General features: G+C 54.3%; 1 protein-coding gene across 2 annotated transcripts; it reads right to left on the bottom strand.

The window, feature by feature from the left end:
• On the bottom strand, positions 1-18759 carry ADCY6 (adenylate cyclase 6). 2 transcript variants are annotated; one of them, XM_011936234.1, is made up of 21 exons: positions 17196-18759; positions 12458-12607; positions 11972-12093; positions 11768-11879; positions 11462-11589; positions 10783-10941; positions 10563-10704; positions 10317-10445; positions 10027-10052; positions 9668-9815; positions 9334-9431; positions 9065-9152; positions 8774-8890; positions 8312-8470; positions 7843-8021; positions 6874-6909; positions 6661-6790; positions 6076-6339; positions 4507-4711; positions 2739-2863; positions 1-2519 (listed from the first exon to the last, which is right to left on the bottom strand). In XM_011936234.1, the coding sequence occupies exons 1-21, from the start codon at positions 18057-18059 to the stop codon at positions 2394-2396; spliced, it is 3507 nt and encodes a 1168-aa protein (XP_011791624.1). In that variant the 5' UTR covers positions 18060-18759; the 3' UTR covers positions 1-2393. The 2 variants fall into 2 exon arrangements, with proteins under 2 accessions (XP_011791624.1, XP_011791625.1); XM_011936235.1 differs by lacking the exon at positions 8312-8470 and having other exon boundaries at positions 17196-18720.
• Between the last annotated feature and the right edge of the window lie 4748 nt (positions 18760-23507).

Below are 23507 nucleotides of genomic sequence, written 5' to 3'. Positions count from 1 at the left end.
TTTTACAAAGAGTTTGATTTTATTGATATTTAAATATATTAAATATTTCACTGAAATACATGGTGCACCATCCTCCCTCACCCCACAGTGGTTACATTACAAAACCAAAGCCCATGGCCTCCCATCTCCTGACTCCTCCACCAACTGGGTGAGGAAAGGGGCAATGGTTGCCCAGGGGAAGGGCATGGCTGGCACTGTGGTACGGGGAGCCAGGGTGTGGACAGGCCCTCCCATCTGGCAAAAAGCAGAGACAAGCCACCCAAGGCTGAGGTCTTCCCACTCTGATCTACTTATACCCTCACCCCTACCCCATGGCACCAAGTAGTCTCTTCCTAACCCTTCCTATCCAGGGATATGGCTGGGGGCAGGGGAGTAGATTTTCTGTCTGGAAAAACAAGTCTTTTCCCCTCCTTCTGCCATGACTACTGAAGTACCTGATGGCCCATTTGGTTGACACATGAAGATGCCCAAGGGAGGCAGTACCCAGAAACCAGGCCTCCACAGGGAGCTGGTATCAGAGGGGCATGAGGAGGGGAAAGTGCACTGCCTGCCCCTTCCACTCCCAAACCCAGCAACTCTGGAAACCCTTCTCCTCTGCCTCTCTAGTCATTTCCAAGACAAAGTGATCTTCAAGCAAAATTCAGGCTAGTGCCTTTGGCTTAAATAGGTACAGACAGAGAAACTAAGAGACCAACAAATTCAGGCCACAGTCAAGGAGGTTGCAGGGAAAGGGGTAAAAGGAAGGCAAAGATAGGAAGGGAATCTAGAGTTCAACCTCCTAACCCTTCTGCCAGCCCTCAAGGTTTCACAAGGGGCTGGGGAGCCAGAAACATGCTAGACTCAGGCTGAAGGCTGGAGAAAGCCAAGTTTAAGGTTTCTTCCCCACCCCGTAGTACCAGTATCCGGGTCCTCAGAGGGATTCCATGCTATCCCAGCCCCAAAGCATACCATGTCCCAGGACACTATCTGGGGAAGCCAGGAAATTCCTGAGCCTCTGTCCATCAAACCCCAGACAGTTTAAGTGCTGGCATGGAGCACTGGGGCTCAAGCAAGCGCTTGGGTCCCTGCCACAGACAGGGAGAGTCATGCTGCACACATGGCCCCCAAACGGCACTTAGGGATTTGGCACAAGAAGGACTCCTCTCCCTCCTTTTGCTAGCACACCCCATCCCACTCCTGTGTAATCTGGGCATCTCTCTACATCCCCTGAAATAGGAAACCCTGCTTTATTCCCAGAAGACAGAGGCCCACAGGAGAGAGGCAGCCTGGGGTGGAGAGCTGAGGAGCAGGAGCACAAGGACTCACACAGACCTGGAAAACAGATATGCACACAAAGACCAACATGCACACACAGGTACACAAATACACAGGCCCTCCCCAACGCCAGAGACTTGGGAGGGCAGGTTTGGGATCAGGGTCATCTTTCTCCATGCCCTGACCCTTTTCTATTTGGCAACAGAAGAGGGAGAGATGCTCCATGCCCCCTTGCCAGTAGACAGCAAGAGAGCACTGGGGCAGAGTGACCTGATCTGGACCCCGTTGGGGTCCTCAGATCAGAGTCAGGCACTGCCCCAGCCCTGGCCTGCCTGCTCTTTGGCACCTGCAGGTGAACTTCCAGCTCCTGACCTGATATCCCCACACACAGGCTTGCTCTCTGAGCATTTTCACAGTACCAGTGAGGCCAGACGCCCCGTTCCCTGGAGCGTGCAGGAACTGGGGCTAAATCTAAGCTGTCAGAGGTCCCTTTGTTCCCCTTTGGGGACAGATTGTGGGACTAGAATTTGGCACATGGAAACATTCTCCTGAAATATGGCCAAAGCTGGCTCCCCAGAGCATCTCCCTCCTCTGCTCTGTGCCTAGGAGGGACACCTGGCTGGGGTGGGGAAGTGCCCAGGACCAGTGCTGGGGATGCAGGTATTGCAAAGGCAAGCATGGAATAGGCACTCCTCATGCCTGTCTTTGTACAAAATATTGTACAAAATATTCCCAGGAAAAAAGAGGGAAAAGAAGGGCCCAGCCCTGAACCTGCTGCCCAGACAGACAGGGAAGGGTAGGCATGGCAAGCTGCCATTTTAATCCCTCAGGCAAGAGGCCTCCTTCTGCTTCTGCTACTGACCCCTCCCCTGCTCCCAAAAGCTGGAAGATTGGAGAGGGAACAGCCCTACCCCAAGTAAGAAGGAAAGTCACTTGCATAATCCGCTTGGTAGGTAGCCCCTTGTTTTCCAGCTTGAGGGTAGACGAGCATGATCCAAGTACAGCCTGCTGGGATGTTCCCTTTTGTGGTTAGCAGGGTCTGGAGGCTCAGTGCCCCCTGCCACAGCTCCACCCAGCGAGCACAGAGTCCACTCAATGCCCACCTTGATCCCTTCAGCTGAATTTGTGGCTGGGTCCTGCTAACTGCTGGGGCCCCCATTGAGGAAGTAGGTGGTCATCTCCCCCTTGCCCTTCACCTTGACCACCCCTCGACACTCCAGCTGGTAGCCCTTGGCAGCTAGAACCTGGTACAGGTCCGTGGTCACCTGGGGGAGTGGGAGGGGAGCCCGCTTAGCCTGGAATCCTTCCTGCTGCATTTGCAGGGGCCCAGGGGTTCTCTAGTCAGGCTAGCTCCCTTCCCCCAACCCCCACCCCACCATACACAGAACACTAGCCACCCTACCCCTGTCCTAGCAGACTGCAGAGACACCGTAGAAGCCCTCTGGGCCCACCTGCCTCCCAGCCCCTGCTCATATTCCCCTCACCTGGATTCGGTCGGGGACCCCCGTGCTGTCCATACGACTAGAGACATTCACTGTGTTCCCCCAGATGTCATACTGCGGCTTCCGAGCCCCAATGACACCTGCCACGACTGGGCCCATGTTCAGCCCTGAGGTGGGGAGAACAGCAAGAGACTAGAGCATGCTCCAGGGTAAACCCAGGGAGATATCCCACCTCCTAGAACAGGTAGAAGGACCCAGAGAAAAAAATGGAAAAAGGACAAGTCTCCTGGTTGTAAAGAACAATCTAGTTCAAGACCAGCCTGGCCAACATGGTGAAACCCCATCTCTACAAAAAAATACAAAAATTAGCTGGGCATGGTGGTACACGCCTGTAGTCCCAGCTACTGAGGAGGCTGAGGTGGGAGAACAGATTGATTGATTGAGCCTGGAAGTTGATGCTGCAGGGAGCTGTGATTGTGCCACAGCACTCTAGCCTGGTGACAGAGCAAATCCCCATCTCAAAAAAAAACCCCAAAAAAACAAACAAAAACACCCGAAGACCTGAGCACCTCAGTTTAGGAGCTCCCCTGAGTCAAGGCAGCCATGCTATAACAGTAATCTCCTGAATGCCTGTTCCATGTCAACCACTCTAGTAAGCATTTTACATGGCTTCATCCTTTCTTTTTTTTCTTTTTGAGATGGAGTCTTGCTCTGTTGCCCAGGATGGAGTACAGTGGCACGATCTCGGCTCACTGCAACCTCTGCCTCCCAGAATCAAGAGATTCTCCTGCCTCAGCCTCCTGAGTAGCTGGGATTACAGACACGCACCACCACGCCCAGCTAATTTGTTTGTTTGTTTTTTGAGACAGAGTCTTTCTCTGTCGCCCAGACTAGAGTGCAATGCTGCGATCTCGGCTCACTGCAAGCTCCGCCTCCCAGGTTCACGCCATTCTTCTATCTCAGCCTCCCAAGTAGCTGGGACTGCAGGCGCCCACCACCATGCCCGGATAATTTTTTGTATTTTTAGTAGAGATGGGGTTTCACCGTGTTAGCCAGGATGGTCTTGATCTCCTGACCTTATGATCCGCCCGCCTCGGTCTTCCAAAGTGCTGGGATTACAGACGTGAGCCACCGCGCCCGGCCCTATTTTTTTTTTTTTAGTAGAGACGGGGTTTCACTATGTTGGCCAAGCTAGTCTTGAACTCCTGACCTCATCATCTGCCCATCTCAGCCTCCCAAAGTGCTGGGATTACAGGCATGAGCCACCACGCCCTGCCTGGCTTCATCCTTTTAACACCTCTAAAAGGTAGGTATTTTTATCCCCATTTTATAGATAAGTTAACTGAAGCTTAGAGAAGTTAGAAGACTTCTCAAATAAGCCAGTAAATGGAACAGCCAGAATTCAAACCAGTAGTCTGACTCCCATCCACCAGTTCATTTGAGAGGAAGTACCTCTTATCGGACTGGTCACATATAAGGGCAGAAGTATTCAAGTTTAGATAAACGTGATTTTTAATCCCAGCTCTGCCACTTACTAGTTGTTTGACTTTGGGCAAGTTATTTAATCTGAGAGTCAGTCTCTATCCAATGAAAGGGGATAGTAATATCAGTATTAAAGTATGCTCAAAAATGTCTAGGACAGTGCCTAATGATCTCTATTCTTAATATCAGACTTGATATAGGAGGTCAGAGGGAAGAAAACCCCACAGGAGCCCTGATGGGAAATCTGTGATCCCATCCCCAGCCTATAATCCCAGCTTCAACCAGAAACAGCCCTGGGAAAACCTGCCAAGCAACCAAGCCCTCTTACCAATCTTCATCTGGAAATTGTTGAAGGAGTGCTCATTGATGTGCTTCATCTGCTCCATGAGCCGCATGGCGTAGTCAGCCAGGGCAGTGATGTGGGAGCGGCCCACCTGATCGTAGGTGCTGGCGTTCAGCCCTGAGGCAGCCATGTAGGTGCTACCAATTGTCTTGATCTTTTCCAGCTGCCGGAACCGCTCCTCGCTGATGATCTGAACAACACATGGGGACCTGGCTGTCAAGGCAAAGACCCCAAACCCAGCCCTGCCCCAACATTCATTTCTTGCCTCACCTTGCCTCCCTTGCCCACTTCCCTGTCTCAAGAGCCCCCTTCCAGCTGCTGCTATCAGTGTAAGACTGACGAGCTGGGAAAACAGGCCCCCTAGGACTCCAGGCAGGACTTGGACATACAGCTTAAGAAGGTCTCTCCCGTAGCTCACTCACAGAACACAGACACACAGGTGGGATATTAAGCAATTTCTCCAATCCTCACCTTCCGGGATACTGAGTCCCAGGATGAGCAAGTGACCTCCCTCCAGAACAGTGAACAGCCCATTCCTGACCTGGATGTTCAGGACACTACCTCACATTTTGCTTCAATTTTCTCTTTTTTTTTTTTTTTTTTTTTGAGACGGAGTCTCGCTCTGTCGCCCAGGCTGGAGTGCAGTGGCCGGATCTCAGCTCACTGCAAGCTCCGCCTCCCGGGTTTACGCCATTCTCCTGCCTCAGCCTCCCGAGTAGCTGGGACTACAGGCGCCTGCCACCTCGCCCGGCTAGTTTTTTGTATTTTTTAGTAGAGATGGGGTTTCACTGTTAGCCAGGATGGTCTCGATCTCCTGACCTCGTGATCCGCCCGTCTCGGCCTCCCAAAGTGCTGGGATTACAGGCTTGAGCCACCGCGCCCGGCCGCTTCAATTTTCTCTATTCAGAGGACCATCTTGCTTGGTTGGTCTCATGAGGTTCTGTCCACAGACCATTGCCTTCTTCTTCAGTGACATCTACCTGGTACCTACCTTATCCCCCTACAGACCTCCCCTGCTCCCCAACAATGATGACCCTGCCCCACTAGGGCTGACCCCCTTGATGCCTTTGACACCTTCATGGGTTCTTTTTTTTTTTTTTTTGAGACGGAGTCTCACTCTGTTGCCCAGGCTGGAGTGCAGTGGCGTGATCTCGGCTCACTGCAAGCTCCGCCTCCCGGGTTCATGCCATTCTCCTGCCTCAGCCTCCCGAGTAGCTGGGACTACAGGCGCCCGCCACCTCGCCCGGCTAATTTTTTGTATTTTTAGTAGAGCTGAGGTTTCACCGTGTTAGCCAAGATGGTCTCGATCTCCTAACCTCATAATCCGCCCACCTCGGCCTCCCACAGTGCTGGGATTACAGGTGTGAGCCACCGCGCCTGGCCCCTTCATAGGTTCTTACCTCTACCTCCACTATGCTTGCCCTTACCCCCACCCCTGATGCCTCTGAGTCCCATCAAATCTCTCTTTCTCTTCCCAGTGCCACTCGCCCCTTCCAATCCCTGGTCTCCAAGTCCCCCCGATTCTCTGCCAGCACCAGCCAACTGGACAAGTACCTCATCAAAGTCAGCGATGATCTCGTTGAGCAGCCGCAGGCACTCGACACCCTCATTGTTTGCCTCCAGCTCCACATAGAACTCAGAGAAGTTGGCAATGGAGGCAAACATAACAGCCACACACTCACACGACTGATAGTAGAGTTCATCATTGCGGCGCTCCCGGGCCAGGAAGTGGGCGGCCACGTCCTTGGGCAGAATGTTATGCAGCAGCCTCCGGTTGTATGCCTGTAGCTCCTCCATCTCCTCCTTCTCCCCTGTTGCCTGTGGACACCACACCCATCACTCATTGCCCGACATTCACAAGGGGTGGGTGTGGTGGCCAAGGCTTGGAAGTGGGGGTCAGAGGGAATCACATAGAGGAAGAAAGGCACGTACAGATGAGGCCTAAAGAACAGGTAAAGGGGTAAAGGGGGCAGGTACAGGATGGGGCAAGGAGGAAGGGATGGGCACAAAGAAGGCATGAAACCAGGGTGGGCCTAGGGGCGGCCCGAGGCTCAGCCAGCTAGCAGGAGATACATTTCTGGCCTGGCCCAGGCTCCACCCCTAGGTTCCTCCTCTTCCCCCAAAGGCCCACTCGGTCACCTGTAGTTTCCAGAGGAAGTCTAGGCGGGCAGTCGACTCCACCTGCTGAGCATGCAGATACAGCGCCAACGCAAACACCAGCAGAATCACAGGGGTCATATATTTGAGGGCCACCCTCCCTGCAGCTGGACTAAGGATAAGCAGAGACATGCTTGGTGTCTGAAGGAGGCATCTAATGGCCCTACCCTTTGCTGCCTCAGAGCCCTCACTTACCAGTCCAGCCCATCAAAGGTCTCATTGGAAGAAGCCCTGGCAAGAGGAGAAAAGAGACAAAGTCATCAGTGCTTCCTGGGTTGCTGGGTGGGCACATGGAAGGGGAGCTACAGACTGCATTTACTAAGCACATACTAGAAATCAGGCATTGGGCCAGAGCTTTTACTTACATTAATTAACTCATTAAGAGTAGAGGTTAAGAAAACCTCTACTCTTAGAGACTCCTCTACTTACCAGCTATGTGACCTGAGACAAGTCGTTTAACTCTCTAAGCCTCCTTCCCCATCAGTACAACAGGGATCAGATTTAAATAATGTATGTAAAAGGCTTAGCACAGTTCCTGCCATACAGTAAGCCTTCCATAAATGTCAGTTACTATAATCTTTACAACTACTCTGTGATTTAGGTGATGGTGCCATTTTACAGATGAGGAAATTGAGGCTCAGAGAAGCTAACTCACCTGTCTAAGGTCACACAGCTAATGAGCAGCAGAGCAGGGATTCAAACCCAGCAGACACCAGAGGCTTTTTCTATTACAACAAGCTACAGCCACATATCAAAGGAATGGGGTTTTGCAGGGGAAAAGCCAGTGTGATGTCCCAGGCAAAGCCCCTAAGCAGGAGTCAGAAGCTTTGGTTCCTAGCCAGAGCCCTGCCACCAAGCAGCTGTATGTCCTATGGGTGGTTAAGATGGTGGATGTGAAAGCACCATGCAAATACAAGAGGGAATTTTTTTTTTTTTTTTTTTTAATGTCTAGCCTAAAGACACAAGGATTTCCCAGGACTGGGGTTTCCTTGGGGTAACTATTTGGGGTCACATGCTGGGAACTCCTCCATCTCCTCCCTTTCCCCCACAGGGGAGTTGTGGCATTCCAAGAGCACAAAGGGCCTGGGCACCAGAGAGGCTCATAGTGACCCAGCAAGGTCAGGGAAGTTCCTGGGGTATTAAAGGACCTGAGAATAAACTCACAAGCCATGGACGCCAAGCAGTAGGTCATAGTTGTCAAAGATGGTGGCTGGGGGACCCAGCAGAAGCAGCACCAAATAGATGAGCCCCAACACAAAGACCATGGCCAACTTCCCGATGCTGCTGATGTGCAGGAAGACAGAGCTGGCCAAGAGACTCAGCAGCACGCTCCCGATGAAGTACTGCGGGGGGCAGAGGCAGCACTGGGTGAAGGCAGAGGCCACAGCACCCTTGGGCAGGGAGAGCCCTGCACTCTCCTGCCTGACCTAACCTTTCTGCCACACCCCTCAAACCCCCATATCCTCCACCTTCCATGTCCAGCCCCTACACCACACCAGGGCCCCTGGTTGCTCCTAGTGTGGGAGACTCTGGTGAGTTCCTGGGTCCCCAGCGCCCATCACCAGGTCTGGCACAGAAGGGCCAATGTCTGTGCCAGGACAGCCCCCCCACCGCCTAAGCACTGCTTGAACACCTCAGGGAAGCTGCAGGTGGGCGTGGTGCCCTCACACAGGGGAGCAGCCAGGCCCAGAGAGTAATTGAGCTGCTGCAGGTGGCAGGCAGTGATGTCAGCAGGTGTTAAATTCAGCATCCGGGCTGCACAGGTCCGTATGGGGGTGTGATTACAGGTGAACTGCAAAAGTAGAGGGGTATATCAGGATAGCCAAGGAGGGGAAGGGTTGCAAGGTACCTGGTGAAGCCATGTACCCTGCCCTGGGCTATGCCCAGGTACCTTATACCCCATGGGCCTTAGTACTGACTCAGAGATGACAAGAGGTTGGGAGAACAAGGAGGGAGAACTGGAGTTAACCTTGCCCTATTCTGGGAGGGGGCTCCCTGAGGGCAGAAAATATGTCCTATTCCCCTCTGTACCCCCAGTGTCCAGGACAGTGCTTGGCACAGAGCAGAGGTGGGAGAATTCCCACCGGACCCTTACCATGTTGGCAATGGCAGAAGTAAACACAAGCAGGACAGAAAAGATGCCAACTGCGGTGCTATGTGCCCGTGAGCGAACGATGCCGCGGGACAGGCGTTGCAGGGCCTTAGGGAACAGCTAGAGGAATCAAGAGACGAAGAGTTGAAGGTTGTATCAGCCAAGGAGGAAGGCCAACCAGGGATGGGGCCCAGTGGAACAGGCATGGCCTTCTCCTCCCTCTCGCCATGTGACCTCCTCCCTGTCTGGAGTCCAGCCTGCCCTCCCAACAGCCTCAGAAGTCCCCCTACGTACAGAACCACAGGAGTACACGGCACAGATCAGCACGGTGACCAGCAGCAGCAGGAAGATGCTGGCATGGATCCCAAGCATCAAGATGGAGCTGGGGCAGAACAGGGCCAGAAAAATCATTTAATTCTGGAAGACCTGGGCATTCTTGTCCCACCCTCTGGAACAAGCAGGGATGCAGGCTCCAGGGATTGTGGGCTCGTGTGGGTATGTAGGAAGCTTCTGGGAAGCGGTGGAGAAGAGAGAAGCTAAGAGAGGAAGGGCAGGACTCTCACTGTGGGAAGATGAGAAGCTGGATGAAGCAGATGAAGCAGAAGACCAACAGGGCACAGGCAACGTAGGCTCCGAAGCGGGGATCCACCTTCCGGGAGTACTGAGGGAGAGGAGGCTGAGCTGGGTGCTGGGCCCTCCCTAAGGAAGGCAGGGACAGCAAGGACAGGGCACTACCAGGCGTCTCAACACGGAGGAGATGCAGTTGGCCCAACTGACGAAATCCCCACCCTGCTCTGTGCTCCCTTCTCCATGCCCCAGAAACACCTGTGCTCAGCCTTCCCTGCCGCGACCTGCCCCTCCCCCAGCCCTTGTCCTTCTGCCCTGTATCCCTGAAACCTTCTTCTCAAGATCCTCTCTCTGGAAGGTGAGCAGAAACCGGCGCACATGGTCCTTCCGCAGCTGATCAATGCTGCGGGCATCGATGGCACGGCTCAGGAACTCATCCACCTCATCCTCAGGGTTCAGGGCATCTTGGGTGCCCCGGCTGAGGGCAGGAGACATGGCTTCACCAGATGCATGGGCACGGCCACGTGAGAAACAATGAAAGGAAAGGCACGGGCAGCACCCAAGGGAGGGAGGGGCGGTGTGGCTCCTGCTCACATACAACACACCTGAAGTCAGGGGAAAGGAGGGTTTTGGCTCCCCCAGCCCCATCCCAGGGTGCAAGTGCCTTCTCCCTCAATAACCTGACTTACTTGTCTTTGCTGGAATCATCAATGCCCTGGAGAAAGGGACAGAGTGTGGAGTGAGGTGAAGGGCCAACAACCTTCATCTCTGCAGCCCCTTCTCCCACCCCAACACTGTGCTGAGGGTGTCCCCACCATATCTTCTGGGGGCACTGGGACCCCTGAGATGAAATCTTCCCACTGCCCCAACACCAGAAAGCATACACGGAAATGACAGTCACAAGAAGAAAGGACAGGGTCAGGGACACTGAGGGAGCCAAGAAAAAGAGGCCCTAGGTCTGGTGCTGAGGGCCCCTCACCATCTGGCGGAAGGCCTTGGAGTCCTTGGTCCGGGAAAAGGCACGATCAGGCACCCAGCGCGGCATCAGCCCTTCCATGGAGTTGGCCCGAGTCCGCTGCAGCTTGGCCAGCATGGCCTTCTCCTCTTTCTGTGTGGGCAGCATGGGTACAGGCTCAGAAGAGGGGCCCAGAGAAGGCCTTGGCCTGCTCCTCCCCATTTGTCCCTCTTCCTGCTCCCCTGCCCCCAGCCCTGCCCTGGCCCTGACCCGTTTCTGGCTGGCGCCCAGGATGAGGAAAGTCTCAATGTGCTGCTCCTTGAGGTATGCGTTGCGCTCGCCACCACGGCCTGGCTCCACCTCGTAGTCCCCGTTCAGGTACTGCAGTGTTGCCCGAGTGATGTGGATGCGGCTGTACGTGGCCAAGAGGGTGAGACCCTGGCTCTCCCACCTTGCTCCCGTACCCCACCACCTGGGCCCCCCTACTCACCCAGCCCGGCCTCCTGCCTCCATGTGGTTGGCCAGGGTCACATCATTGGACCACACATCGAACTGCCATTTCCGCAAGCCAAGGACGCCGCAGTGCACGCGCCCGCTGTGGATGCCCACGCGCATGTTCACATTCACACCTGTCACCTCACGTACCAGCCTGGGAGGATGCAGCCCCAGATCAGCTCCTGGCAGTCTTCCCCTCCCCCAGCCCACAGCCCAGGCCCTTCACTCCCCTCAGGGCCCAGTGGGCAAGGACAGACCCAGATGCAGGGGACAGGAGCACAGCCTTGGTTGGACATGAGCAGAAGGCTGCATGGGGCTCAAGGACAAATGTTAGGGCTGTGTTCACCAGCGGGGGCCCAGCAGCATCTTGTGGAACTGAGCTAGGAGAAGAGGAATCACTGTTACCCCCTCTGGCCTGCACAGATGGCATTCCCTCTAGCCCAACTCCCCTACTGCACAGGCTCTCCCCGCCCCATCTCGGCTGGCTGGGAGTCTAAGGGTCCACATGGGTCTTTGCACAGGTTGGAGAAAGATTCCCCTTCCCAGTGACAGACAAGACTTCAAAGACAGAGAAACAGCCAAAACTGGGGAAATCTCCTGAGGTCTCATCAAAAAGGAGGAGCAGTCTGGGGAACCCGCCATTCCAGGAAGCCTGGGAATGGGGCACTGCTTACGAGATGGCCTCGATCATGTCTACCCCCATCTCCACACAGCAGTGGGCATGGTCGGCCCGGGCTTCCGGCAGCCCTGACACACAGTAGTAACAGTCCCCCAAGATCTTGATCCTCAGGCAGTGATTCTCCTGAATGGGAAAGAGTTGGAGGGAAGGGTAACCTTTACTCTCTTGCCCACCCAGTCTGCATGGCCCACCACCCTCGACACACAATCTATCTGCTCCCAAATCCCCAGCTGCTGCCAGCAAAGCTATGCTCTCACCACGGTCAACACCCAGGCCCAATCCCAAGGCCCAGCACCCTCACCGCAGCCAGCTTGTCAAACCGGGCAAAGAGCTCATTCAGGGTCATGACCAGCTCCTGTGCAGTGCACTGGGATGCCAGGCTGGTGAAGCCCTCAATGTCTGCAAACAGGATGCTGTAGATGACAGCAGAGAATGAACAGATCACATAGCCCTCAAAGACTTCCAGACCCCTGCCCTGCTTGGCACCCTCCTACCCTCACCTTACCTGACATTGTCATGCTTCTGTATGTAGATTTTGTGGAACATCATGTCTTCTTTTTTTGTGTTGATGTCTTCTTTCATCTCCATGGCAACATGCTGGGGCAACACCGACAGCAGCAGCCGCTCCTAGCCCAGTGGTTCCAATAGGCATCACTATACTCTTGGCCTCACATTTCAATCCCTCCTGGTCTCTCCACATCACCAGAGTCCTCCCAGACTTCTCTGAAGACCTTCCCTTCTGGACTGTGGCCTGACCTTCCCCCGTCAGAGCCCCCTCTGACCACCCTCCATTAAGCCCCCAGATGTGCTCCTGTCCATGCCCTCCTTCCCTTGGACAGGACAAAACCCCAGTATCATAGGGCCTCTGTGACGCACAACCCAGGGGAACCATCACACTGTGCTCCACGGAACTGGACAAGGCAGCAAATCCAATCTGCAAGTTATGTGGGGGTGAGGTGGGGGCAGGCCCTGGCCAGGGGAGCAGTCCCACCTGCTGCCGATTCTCATGCTGCAGGTGGAGCCGGGCCTGGATGTAACCACGGGTCTCCTGAAAGGCCTGGCGCTGAGACACCTCTGCTGGATAGTGTGTGCAGATGCCAATGACGTTGGTGCAGAGGAACAGCAGCACATTGGCACCGAGCTGCAGGAGGTGGTAGAGGCAGACAGTGACCATCTCCTCTGCCCACCCCCCCAAATACACACACACATTCACACAACTTGCTAGGTTCTCTGAGGAAGGAAGCCAGGGTCCTGCACCCTCTCTATCCCCAAGCTACTGCCACCCCTGCAATATATCTCTCCCATGACCCACAGGACCCCAGATCCCAGCCAACTGCCTGAATCCTCCATGACTAGAAATGAGATCTTTTCACAGCTTCTGGAAGCAGAAGACCAACTAGGGCCAGGTAAGTCATGGGGCCCAGCTCCAGCACCCTGTATCTCCTGCTCCTCAAACACCCCACACGAAAGACAAATGCTGCTCCCTTTGCAGGTGCTCCTCCTAAAGGACAGCACCCAGGAGACCTGAGCTCTACATCCTCCTGTGAGTGACCCAGGACAAGTCACCTCCTCTCTCTTGGGTTTGCTCATCTATAACCCAAAGAGGAAGAATAAGAAGATCTCTAAAGCCTCTCCCTGACTTGACATAACTTAGTAACAATAATCACCATTGTCATTATTATTATGGTAGCTAGTTCGTTGGCTGCCTACCATGTGCCAGGATTCTGTAGGTGCCTTCTATATACTGACTAACATTTCTTTTTTTTTTTTTTTTTTTTTTTGAGACGGAGTCTCGCTCTGTCCACCAGGCTGGAGTGCGGTGGTGCTATCTCGGCTCACGACAAGCTCCACCTCCCGGGTTCCCGCCATTCTCCTGCCTCAGCCTCCCCAGTAGCTGGGACTACAGGTGCCCGCCACGGCGCCCGGCTTTTTTTTTGTATTTTTTTTTTTATAGAGACAGGGTTTCACCGTGGTCTCGATCTCCTGACCTTGTGATCCGCCCGCCTCAGCCTCCCAAAGTGCCGGGATTACAGGCGTGAGCCACCGTACCCGGCCTCTTTTTTTTTTTTTTTTTGACAGAGCCTTGCTCTGTCACCCAGACTGGAGTGCAGTGGCCCGATCTCGGCTCACTGCAACCTCCGCCTCCCAGTTCAAGTGATTCTCCTGCCTCAGGAGTAGCTGGGATTACAGCCAACTGCCACCATGACCGGCTAATTTTTGTATTTTTTTTAGCAGAGAAGGGGTTTCACCATGTTGGTCAGGCTGGTCTTGAACTCCTGACCTCAAGTGATCCACCCACCTCGGCCTCCCAAAGTACTTATGGGTGTGGATTACAGGCGTGATCGACCGCGCCTGGCCCCTAACACACTTCTTAAAACTCTATGAAATAGGTAACAATATCCCATTTTAAAGGTAAGGGACTCAGGCACAGAGAAGCCAAGTAACTTCCCCAAGATCACATAGCTGTTAGTGGCTAGTGTGAGACTTGAACCCAGGACAATCAGACTCCAAATTCTGTGTCCTAATCCTACTATCGATCTAGTGCATTCCATACTGTGTAGTACATTCCAGGTTTCCAAGATTCCTACTCACTCTACTGAGTCAAGCTCTCAAGCCCAACCTCAGAGCCCTGGCTTGAGAGTCATCAATTCTACTGACACAAAGGATGTCCTCTAACTGGAGATGGGGTCCACCATGACTGGCCACCCCTCAAGGTATAACTCCCTCTGACACTCGGCCCTGCCAGGCCCTAGGCCTAGGGCCTCCACCCTAGGAATGTTCAGTCCCCAATCATCATCAGTAGCATTGGCTAGAAAGCAAGGCTAAGGGAAGCTGGCCTCAGTGTTTCTGGAAACTCAGGAATTAACCTGGAGCTTGTGGCTCCACCCCAGAGTTGGATGGGGCAGGGCTCTGGTTTAAGGAGAAGGGAGGGAAACAGCAGAAGCACTTCCTAGAAGCCAGAGGTTCTGGGCTCTGCCTTGAACTAGAACTAGTCCTGCAAAATTGGGCAGGTCACTTAATCTTTAGGGCCTCAGTTTCCTCTTGGGTAAAACTGAGGGGGAGGCCTGGCTCACCCCTAGCCATTTCCAGCTCCAGCCTCTGGGATGGGCCTCCTAGCTTCCCTTCCCAGTCCAGCTCACAGGCCCAGGATCAACTAGGCTGAGCTCCCCCTCCCAGCAGCAGGGGTGAAGAGAGGGGCACACTATCTCCCTTGGGGGTTTCTAAGAATAGCCCCCAGTGGGGGAGAAGGGAAGGGGGGCAAACCAGGCAACTTCCCTTCCTGGCCCCAGGAGCCCAAGAGGAAAATGTGAGTCACGGTGGAGGGCAGGGGAAGGGGGACGAGACTGAAATAACTCTGTACACACACGTCCCTATCTGACTGTGAGAAAAAATGGATGCCAGGGGACGGGAGGAGACTCCACGCTGGGCCTGGGTCACTGGGTGACACTGTTCGATGTGTCTAAGTGAGTGGGTTGGTGGGGACAAAGCCTCCTTCCTGTGACTGTGAGCAGGGTGGATCTGGGAAGGGGCTGCCCAAGTAGACGAGGAAGGAGGCCACAAACCCCACCCGTCTAGAAACCCACAGACCCAAACGGGCACAGGGAATGTTTCTTGGCCCAGAGGAAGTTGTAAGGGCAGCCCTGACCCCAAGGACTGGCACAGGGACAGCAGTGACTTTCGCTACTGCCCCAAGAATGTGCCTGTCGAGACCCACTAGGTGAGGCTGTAGCCACACACTCCTGGGGAGATGGGCACCGTCCTGGCCTCCCTGGGACTGCACCTCCCCAGTCAGGCACCGGGCCTGACTCTGGGCACCATGCCAGTTGAGAGTAGGGAAGAGATGCCCACCCAGCCCATGCCTGGCCAGAGAGGAAGGGGGAAAGGAGACACCACCTCTAAGCTCCTTCCCCAGGAGGGCAATCCAGCCATAAAGCCCTGGTTGAGAGCCAGCCTGGGAGAGAAGTTCTGGGGCGGAAGAACCTGGCCCTTTAAGATGTCCGATGATGCCCTAAGGGCACATGCTCCACAAACAAACGGGCTATAAGGTTACTTTTAAAAAGGTACATTCTGGCATGTGTTCTGGCATTCTGGCCATGTGAGGTGGCTCACTCCTGTAATCCCAGCACTTTGGGAGGCCAAGGAGGGTGGATCATGAGGCCAAGAGATAAAGACCATCCTGGCCAACATGGTGAAACCTGTCTCTACTAAAAATACAAAAATTAGCTGGGCGTGGTGGCGTGCTCCTGTAGTCCCAGCTACTCGGGAGGCTGAGGCAGGAGAATTGCTTGAACCCGGGAGGTAGAGGCTGAAGTGAGCTGAGATCGCACCACTGCCCCACTCCAGCCTAATGACAGAGCAAGACTCCGTCTCAAAAAAAAAAACACAAAAAAAACAGGTACGTTCTGTTCTATAGCACAGGCTGGGTGGAGAAGGGCATCATGCCAGAGAACCTAGCTTCTCACCCTGGGTTCCCCAGGCAACTTCTGTGGGTGAGGCAGGGTGGGCAACAGGCCACAAGTCCTCAAAACCTTGAGTAAGATAGCACTGTCTAGATAGGGTCCAGTGGAGGACCTGGGTGGTGTGCTGATGGCGGGGCTGTGCCTACAGCAGCGCCTGAAGGACCTGGCCTCTGCTCCCTGGGCGGGGGGTAACATGAGATGGCAGATCCACAAACTAACATCTCTCTTAAGGAGACTTCCCAGAAACCCCTTCACTGGGTACCATGCCTTCCAGCAGTCCCCACACCTCCCCGCCCCCAGGTGTGAACACTGCCCAGTCGGGTTCTACTCCACTCTAGGAAAGGGTGGGGCCCCAACAGCAACATGAGCTAGATGCTATTTTTATCCCAGCTTTGCAGACTGGGAAACTAAGGCTGGGAGAGGTGAGGCTAGTTGTCTAAGATCCCACAGAGAAGAATACAGCCCATTGGATAAGCAGGTCAGCCTACAGCCACTCCACACGGAGCAATGGAGTCCCACTTCACACACACTTGGAGCCTGGAGGCAGCAACAGGCATGGACTGAGAACCTCAAGGAAAGGCGGCCAGGCCCCTGGTGCCCAGCATGGGGAAGGTGGGATACGATCAGACTTAATGTTCCTCTCTTCAACAGTCCAACCCCATTCAAACTACATCCAGCCCAGAGAGAACTGACCCCAGCTCTTCACCTTCCCTGTCCTCCCAGAAGTGGCCTTGGTCCAGGAAAAGAGGGGATTCCTCCCTTGCTGACAACATCCAAAACCTGCTCTATACCTCCAGATCACCACCTAGAGCTGCTCTCCATGGATGGCACCAGCACCTGATTCTCCGGTGTCACCTTGCTAACAGAGATGCTAAAGCCTGGACACAGCCTGCACTGCCTTTTGAGCCCCACCACGGCCCTGGGGCTATACACCACACCCCTGCCTCCAGCCCCACATTCTTTCTCTACAGACCACTATTTCAGACAGCTAAAGAGCCGGAGACTGGGGCACATGGTGACAGAGTTCAGGCTTGGGTCCTGGGGCCCTCCCTCCCCTCAGCAGTGCCTTCTACCCCAGATCCTATGTGGAGGCGGACCCCTGAACCCTGGCCTCCCACCTCCTGCTCCTCTTCCCAGATACAGCCGGACATCCCTGCACCCAGCTTCCACCCATGACTCACCCGCCCTTCCTCACTAAGCCCCCACCTGCTTATGAGGTGAGAAATTCCCCACTTGCTGCCCTCTGTCCCTACCTCCCTGGCCACCTACCTGCTTCCAGAGGAAGGCGTCACCACGGTTAAGTTGCCAGGCCAAGATCAAATGCAGGGTGGAGAGGCCCAGGCCGCTGAGGACCGCAGCCCGCATGCGGATGGGGAGGAGCGTGTAGGCGATGTAGACGAAGAACACAGGGCACCAGAGGCCCGCAGAGGCGCTGCGTGGGTCTGCTGCGAGGGCGCCCCCGACCTGCACTGCCGCCAGGATGCCCAGCACCACGTAGCTCACCACCCACATGGAGTCCTGGCGGAAGCTATGCCGGTTACACACCACCATGAGCCCCAGGAACAGGGCGGCGGCGCAGGCCAGCAGGGCCACATAGGCAGGCTGAGGGCGGGCAGGCGCCGCGTGGAAAGCCAGCAGCACCGCCGTGAGTAGCACCAGCACCGCCATCAGCAGCGTCAGGCTGCTCTGGTTCATCTGGAAGAAGTACCGCTGGTACAGGCGCTCCAGCTTGGCCGAACGGAACTGCTTCGACTGGAACACCTGCACCAGACGGCGCCAGCAGGATCGCCCACTCCTGGGCACCGCGTCAGGCGCCACCTCAGCTGTCCCGCCCACTGTCGTTGTCACTTCAGTGTCCTCGAAGCCCAGGGCCACTGCCCGCAGCCCCAGCTCCTTGCCCTTGCCTGGGCCGCCCCTCCGGATGAAGGCGTCATCCTGCCAGGGGCACCGAGGGGGGCCCGCAGGGGTGGGGCTGGGTGGCTCTGCATCCCGGAGGCAGCTCATATAGCGGGGCGTGCAGAAGCCACCTGCCCGAGTGCCACAGCGCCGTGAACGCTTCTGCCCATTGCGTTCACCCCAGGCTGTTTTCCGTTCATCCACTTTAGGGACCAGGAGGCCACTAAACCATGACATGTTGCTGGTAGGGAAGGAAGGAGATAGTATTAGAGACCATCCAATAGGGGCAGTACTAATACCACCGTCACAGCCACTGCCACCACTAGTAGCTCATTACCTAAGCACTTCCCACTGACAAGTTATGAGTTTCATCGTCATACAGTTACTTGGATGTAGGCAACAAGGGTATCCCCATTCAACATGTGAGAAATCAAGACACAGTGAGGAAAAGAAACTTTCCCAAGGCCAGGCACAGTGGCTTACACCTGTAATCCCAGCACTTTGTGAGGCCGAGACAGGAGGATGGCTTAAGGCCAGGAATGTCAGAGCAACCTGGGCAATACAGCAAGACCTTACCTCTATTAAAACTTTAAAAAATTAGCCTGGGCCAGGCGCGGTGGCTCACATCTGTAATCCCAGCACTTTGGGAGGCCCTGGCAGGTGGATCTCAAAGTCAGAAGTTCAAGACCAGCCTGGCCAAGATGGTGAAACCTCGTCTCTACTAAAAATACAAAAATTAGCCGGGCGCAGTGGCAGGCGCCTGTAATCCCAGCAAATCGGGAGCTAAGGCAGGAGAATTGCTTGAACCTGGGTGGCAGAGGTTGCAGTGAGCTGAGATCACAGCACTGCACTCCAGCCTAGGTGACAGAGTGAGACCCCATCTCAAAAAATAAATAAATAAAAATTAGCCTGGTGTGGTGGTGTACACCTACAGACCAGGCCATTCAGGAGGCTAAGGCGGGAGGATTGCTTGGGCCCAGGCACTGGAGGCTGCAGTAAGCCAGGATTGTGTGTCACTGAACTCTAGCCTGGGCAACAGCCATAGTCTGAAAACAAAAAAAAAAAATGGAAGGAAGGAAGGAAAGAAAAAAGGAGGGAGGGAGGGAGGGAGAGAGGGAGAGAAGGAGGGAAGGGAGGGAAAGAAAAGAAGAAAGACTTGCCCAAAGATCCAGCAGCCACATAAGTGAGAGAACCAAGATTCTAAACCTGATTTGTCTGACCCCAAAGCCAGTATACTTGAAAATTTCCCTAAAAGGCACTGATTTGTTGGTGGTCACAAACTCAAGTGCCCAAGTCAATGAGTGATGCAGCTTATGGTTCAGAACTAGGAGGAAGAGTTCATACCCTGTGCACTGGGCAAGCACCACCCAGCAGCTGTAGACTGTTGCCAGTGGGTCCCGATCTGATTTTTCTCAACAGAAGCAGAAGAAAAAATATGGTTTTTTTTGTTTTTTTTTGAGACGGAGTCTCGCTCTGTCGTACAGGCTGGAGTGCAGTGGCAAGATCTTGGCTCACTGCAAGCTCCGCCTCCTGGGTTCACACCATTCTCCTGCCTCAGCCTCCTGAGTAGCTGGGACTACAGGCACCCGTTGTCACCACGCCCGGCTAATTTTTTCTATTTTTTGTAGAGACGGGGTTTCACCATGTTTGTCAGGATGGTCTCGATCTCCTGACCTCGTGAACCGCCACCAGCTAACAGTGATAATCCTAAGGCTCTTCAGCTTCCTCACTGCACCACAGTCATAGGAACCTCTTTGCTGTTTCCCAACACACCCCGCACAGGCCAGCCTGGGATCTCAGTGCCTGCTGTTCCCTCTGTCTGGAACAAGAGCTCCTCCAGATCACATCCCAAATGTCCCCTTATCAGTGAGGCTCTCTCTGACCACCCTATTAAAATAGCAACCCCCTTTCCTGGAGCTATCTTTTTCCCAGCTTTATGCTTTTTCTCTATAGCTCTAATCAGCAACCGCCATTCTATATATTTTTCTTATGTGTTTTCTGTCTCTCCTGACTGGAATGTCAGCTCTATGAAGGCAAGGATTTTGACCTGCTGTGCTCACTACCATATCCACAACCCTTAGAAGGACCTAAACAAGTGTTTTTTGAGGCTGGGTGTGGTGGCTCACACCTGTAATCCTAGCATTTTGGGAGGCTGAGGCAAGTGGATCACCTGAGGTCAAGAGTTCGAGACCAGCCTGACCAACATGGTGAAAACCCATCTCTACTAAAAATACAAAATTAGCCAGGAGTGGTGGCGGGCGCCTATAATCCCAACTACTCGGGAGGCTGAGGTGAGAGAATTGTTTGAATCTGGGAGGCGGCAGATGCAGTGAGCTAAGATCACGCCATTGCACTGCAGCTTGGGCAATAAGAGCGAAACTCCATCTCAAAAAATTAAATAATATTAAATGTTCATTGAGTACATGGATGACTAGATGGATGGATGAATGATATTCCATGCACTTTCTCCATGCTTTAAACTGTTCAAGATCTTTTCACATCCCTAATTCCATCTGATCTTCACCAAAACTCTGAGAAACTAGTCCTGTGGCCCCCTGGTGCACAAGACAGATTTGAAAGGAAAAATATATATAAACAAAAACTGATGTCCATGGCAGTTTTATATGGCTGGCCCAAGTTATAGAGATCGTGGTAACCAAATCAGTCCCAGATCCCACATTTCCTGGAGGAAATGCCATTAACTAAGGTGGGAGGACTCCATGATGATACCTTTAGTGTGACTCCTGGCTGAGCCCAGGTCAGAATAAGATGAGGCTGAAAGCACTGTCATCCATGCATACCTGTGTCCCCACCAGGGCCACACTCCTCTATGCTCACAGAGTACCCTGAGGGGTCCCTTGTACTCAAACCTGCTGAACTAACAGCACTGACATTTGTACTCACTAGGGGACAGGATGGAGGAACACCCAGCACTTGCCACAGGTGGCCACAGAATGAGAGCTCAAGCCAGATGCATAGCACTCAAAGCAGATACCCAGGGACCCACAAGCAGAAGGCAGGCTGGGGAATTCTCCACATACCCCAAAACTCCCATCCCTGGGTCACCCTCAGCCAAGTTCTGCCGGCATCCCTTCTCCTATATCCCACAGAGCAGTATGTCCTTCGACCTTCTTTTGTTTTTTTGTTTAAGACGGAGTCTCACCCTGCCCCACCCAAGCTGGAGTGCAGTGGCACAATCTTGGCTCACTGCAACCTCCGCCTCCCGGGTTCAAGCAATTCTCCTGTCTCAGCCTCCCCAGTAGCTGAGATTACAGGCACCTGCCACCATGCCCAGCTAATTGTTGTATTTTCAGTACAGATAGGGTTTCACCATGTTGGCCAGGCTGGTCTGGAACTCCTAACCTCAGGTGATCCGCCTGCCTCGGCCTCCCAAAGTGCTGGGATTACAGGCATGAGTCACCATGCCTGGCCCCTTCAACCTCTTAACATCACCAACAGCACCATCTGGAAGGACGGATCAGGAATACAAGACTTTTGGTCAGGCTGGCATTTGGAAAAGGTCACCAAAGAAAGCCTGGCTCTTCAAAATACTTCATTAGAAGCATGATCTTTGGCATGAGACCAGGTTCTAAACCTTAGTGTGATTATTTGCTAGCCGCACTGCCTTGGGCAAGTTATTTAACCTCTCTGTGTCAGTACCTTCATCTGTAAAATGGAAATAATAATTGTCCTCTGGAAAGAATCTAATAATGCCTGACATGAAGTACACACTTGAAAAATATTAGTTCTTCTCCTCACTCTACAACATTTTAAACCCAAATCTCTGTCAGCGTCAAGAGATGGAAAGATGAGAAACTCATGAGCAAGAACACACATCTTTCTAGCCAGTCAGATGCCTGGTTCTATCAGTCCCTGTGTCCTTGGCTGTTAGTCCCCAGAGCTGCTGGAGACAGAGCCCAGAGTGAGCAGGTTTCCCACCACCATCCAGCACCCACAACATTTTGCTTCAGCCTCCCCTCATTCACCAGTCCCCTTCCCTGTTCTTATCTCCCCCCATACAATCCCCCACCCCCACCACTGGCCCAGACCTATTCCCAAAGGACTAGTTTCTGGCCAGGTTCCCAGCCCCCTGGAAACACATCCTAGCATCTGGCTCATACCCACAGAGAAAGGGGCAGACACTATCCAGGAGAATGCATGACCCTCCCAGGAACACTCTGACTCCCTAAGGGGATAGCTTCAGAGCTGTGTAATTGTCCAACCAACTGCAACCATCCCACTCTGGGCTCCACTCCAGGCACTGCCCATACCCGAGAACTTGCCGGCCTCCCAGCATTTCTGGCACCCCATGCCAGACTAGTATGGCAGGGAACAGGGGAGAGCACTGTTCCAAGCCACAAAACTCTATATGGTCCCCCAACCCACTTTGTCCAGCAACCCATCACTATGAGAGCCCTGGGAGCACACACCACCTCCCTCCTCCCCAGAGTCAGGCTCCTAAGCCTTGTGCCTCTGACCTCCTCCTTTTCTGAGTGTTGGTCCATTTGCTCTGTCACAGACCTGCTGCTCTTCACACCACCGGCTCCCACAGCCGGAGCCATGTCCCATTCAGCCTGGCAGGCCCAGGCTCAGTCCCAGACCTCAAGTCCCTCCCAAACCCTGATCAGGCTGAGACCAGAGTTTGGAACTCGCCAATGCCAAGGCCCAGCCCTAAGGATGGCTCTGCCTACTGCCTTGCCAAGCCTTCCTGGCCACCTCCTGTCTATCCCATCCCCAGGGCCCATCTGCCCCTGCCCTCCTTGGCAAAAGGAGGCTCCAGGGGATTTAAAACGACTTCAGAAAGTTCATGGCAAGAGACACTGCCCAGGCAGGGCCCAGCAGTGCCAGCACCACCCACCATACTGGGACGTGGGCCTCAATTCTTCAATTCTGGGCCTTTCCAGATGTAGAGGAGACTACCCAGGGCCTGTATCTGTCGGTCCAGTGCCCGCTGCCGCCTTCTCCCATCCCCAGTCCTCCCTCTTCCTAAAGATTACAGAGGGCTCCCACATCAAGCCTTACTGTGCAGCCCCTACCAGGTCCCTCCAGCTTACAGGGGTAGTCTGGTAAGGGGAGGATATGGGCAAAGAGCCTCCCATGCCTGATTCCACCTCTAGCCTTTCAGTCGAGCCCAAGAGTCTGCTTTGAATAAGTCAGCTCCCCTGTCCACCCTGCAGCAGGCCTTGGGGGATGTGGGGAGCCGACCCCACCCCTTTCATTCCCAAGGTTTGGGGTGAGGGGAAGGAGAGGGACTCCCGCAGACAGAGGGCATCCCTCCCTCTGCCCAGGCCGGTTCCTCTCCCCTAAATGGAATCTCCCCCAAACTCGGAGACTCACCCCACAGCCCCGCAGCAAAAAACTCAGGCCAGCCCCTCCCCCAGTACGTGCCAGGTCCTCCTGGCCTCCGGGCAAGCCTGGAACTCGCCCCGTGGAGGGAGGCCGGCGGCGGGCGACGCGGGTGGCCAGCGCCGGACCTAGGAGACCTCGATCCCACTGCCTCCATGACTTCCCTTTGCCAACCCCAACTCCCTCGGGCAACCCGCCAAACACTGCCGAGACGACCCGTCCCAGGCTTCGGGGCCCCCACCCACAAACTGCTATTGGGAGCCGCTCGGGAGCGTTCCAATCCTGGAGCCCCGGGAGCCCGGGCGGTCACTTCCCCAGCCCTCCGCACGCTCACCTGCC

This window comes from Colobus angolensis, unplaced genomic scaffold (genome assembly GCF_000951035.1).
Source record: "Colobus angolensis palliatus isolate OR3802 unplaced genomic scaffold, Cang.pa_1.0 Scaffold151, whole genome shotgun sequence".
NCBI classification, from domain to species: domain Eukaryota; kingdom Metazoa; phylum Chordata; class Mammalia; order Primates; family Cercopithecidae; genus Colobus; species Colobus angolensis.
The sequence above is the reverse complement of the archived record's forward strand: the minus strand, read 5'-3'. Positions and strand labels throughout refer to the sequence as shown.

Excerpts from the sequence above, each read along its gene's own strand:
- ADCY6 (XM_011936234.1), bottom strand. The coding sequence starts at position 18,059 with ATGTCATGGTTTAGTGGCCTCCTGGTCCCTAAAGTGGATGAACGGAAA. Across the intron at positions 8,471-8,773 it reads CTTCTGCCATTGCCAACATG|TTCACCTGTAATCACACCCC; the intron begins GTAAGGGTCCGG and ends CTACTTTTGCAG. Across the intron at positions 8,022-8,311 it reads CCACCTGCAGCTTCCCTGAG|TACTTCATCGGGAGCGTGCT; the intron begins GTGTTCAAGCAG and ends TGCCCCCCGCAG.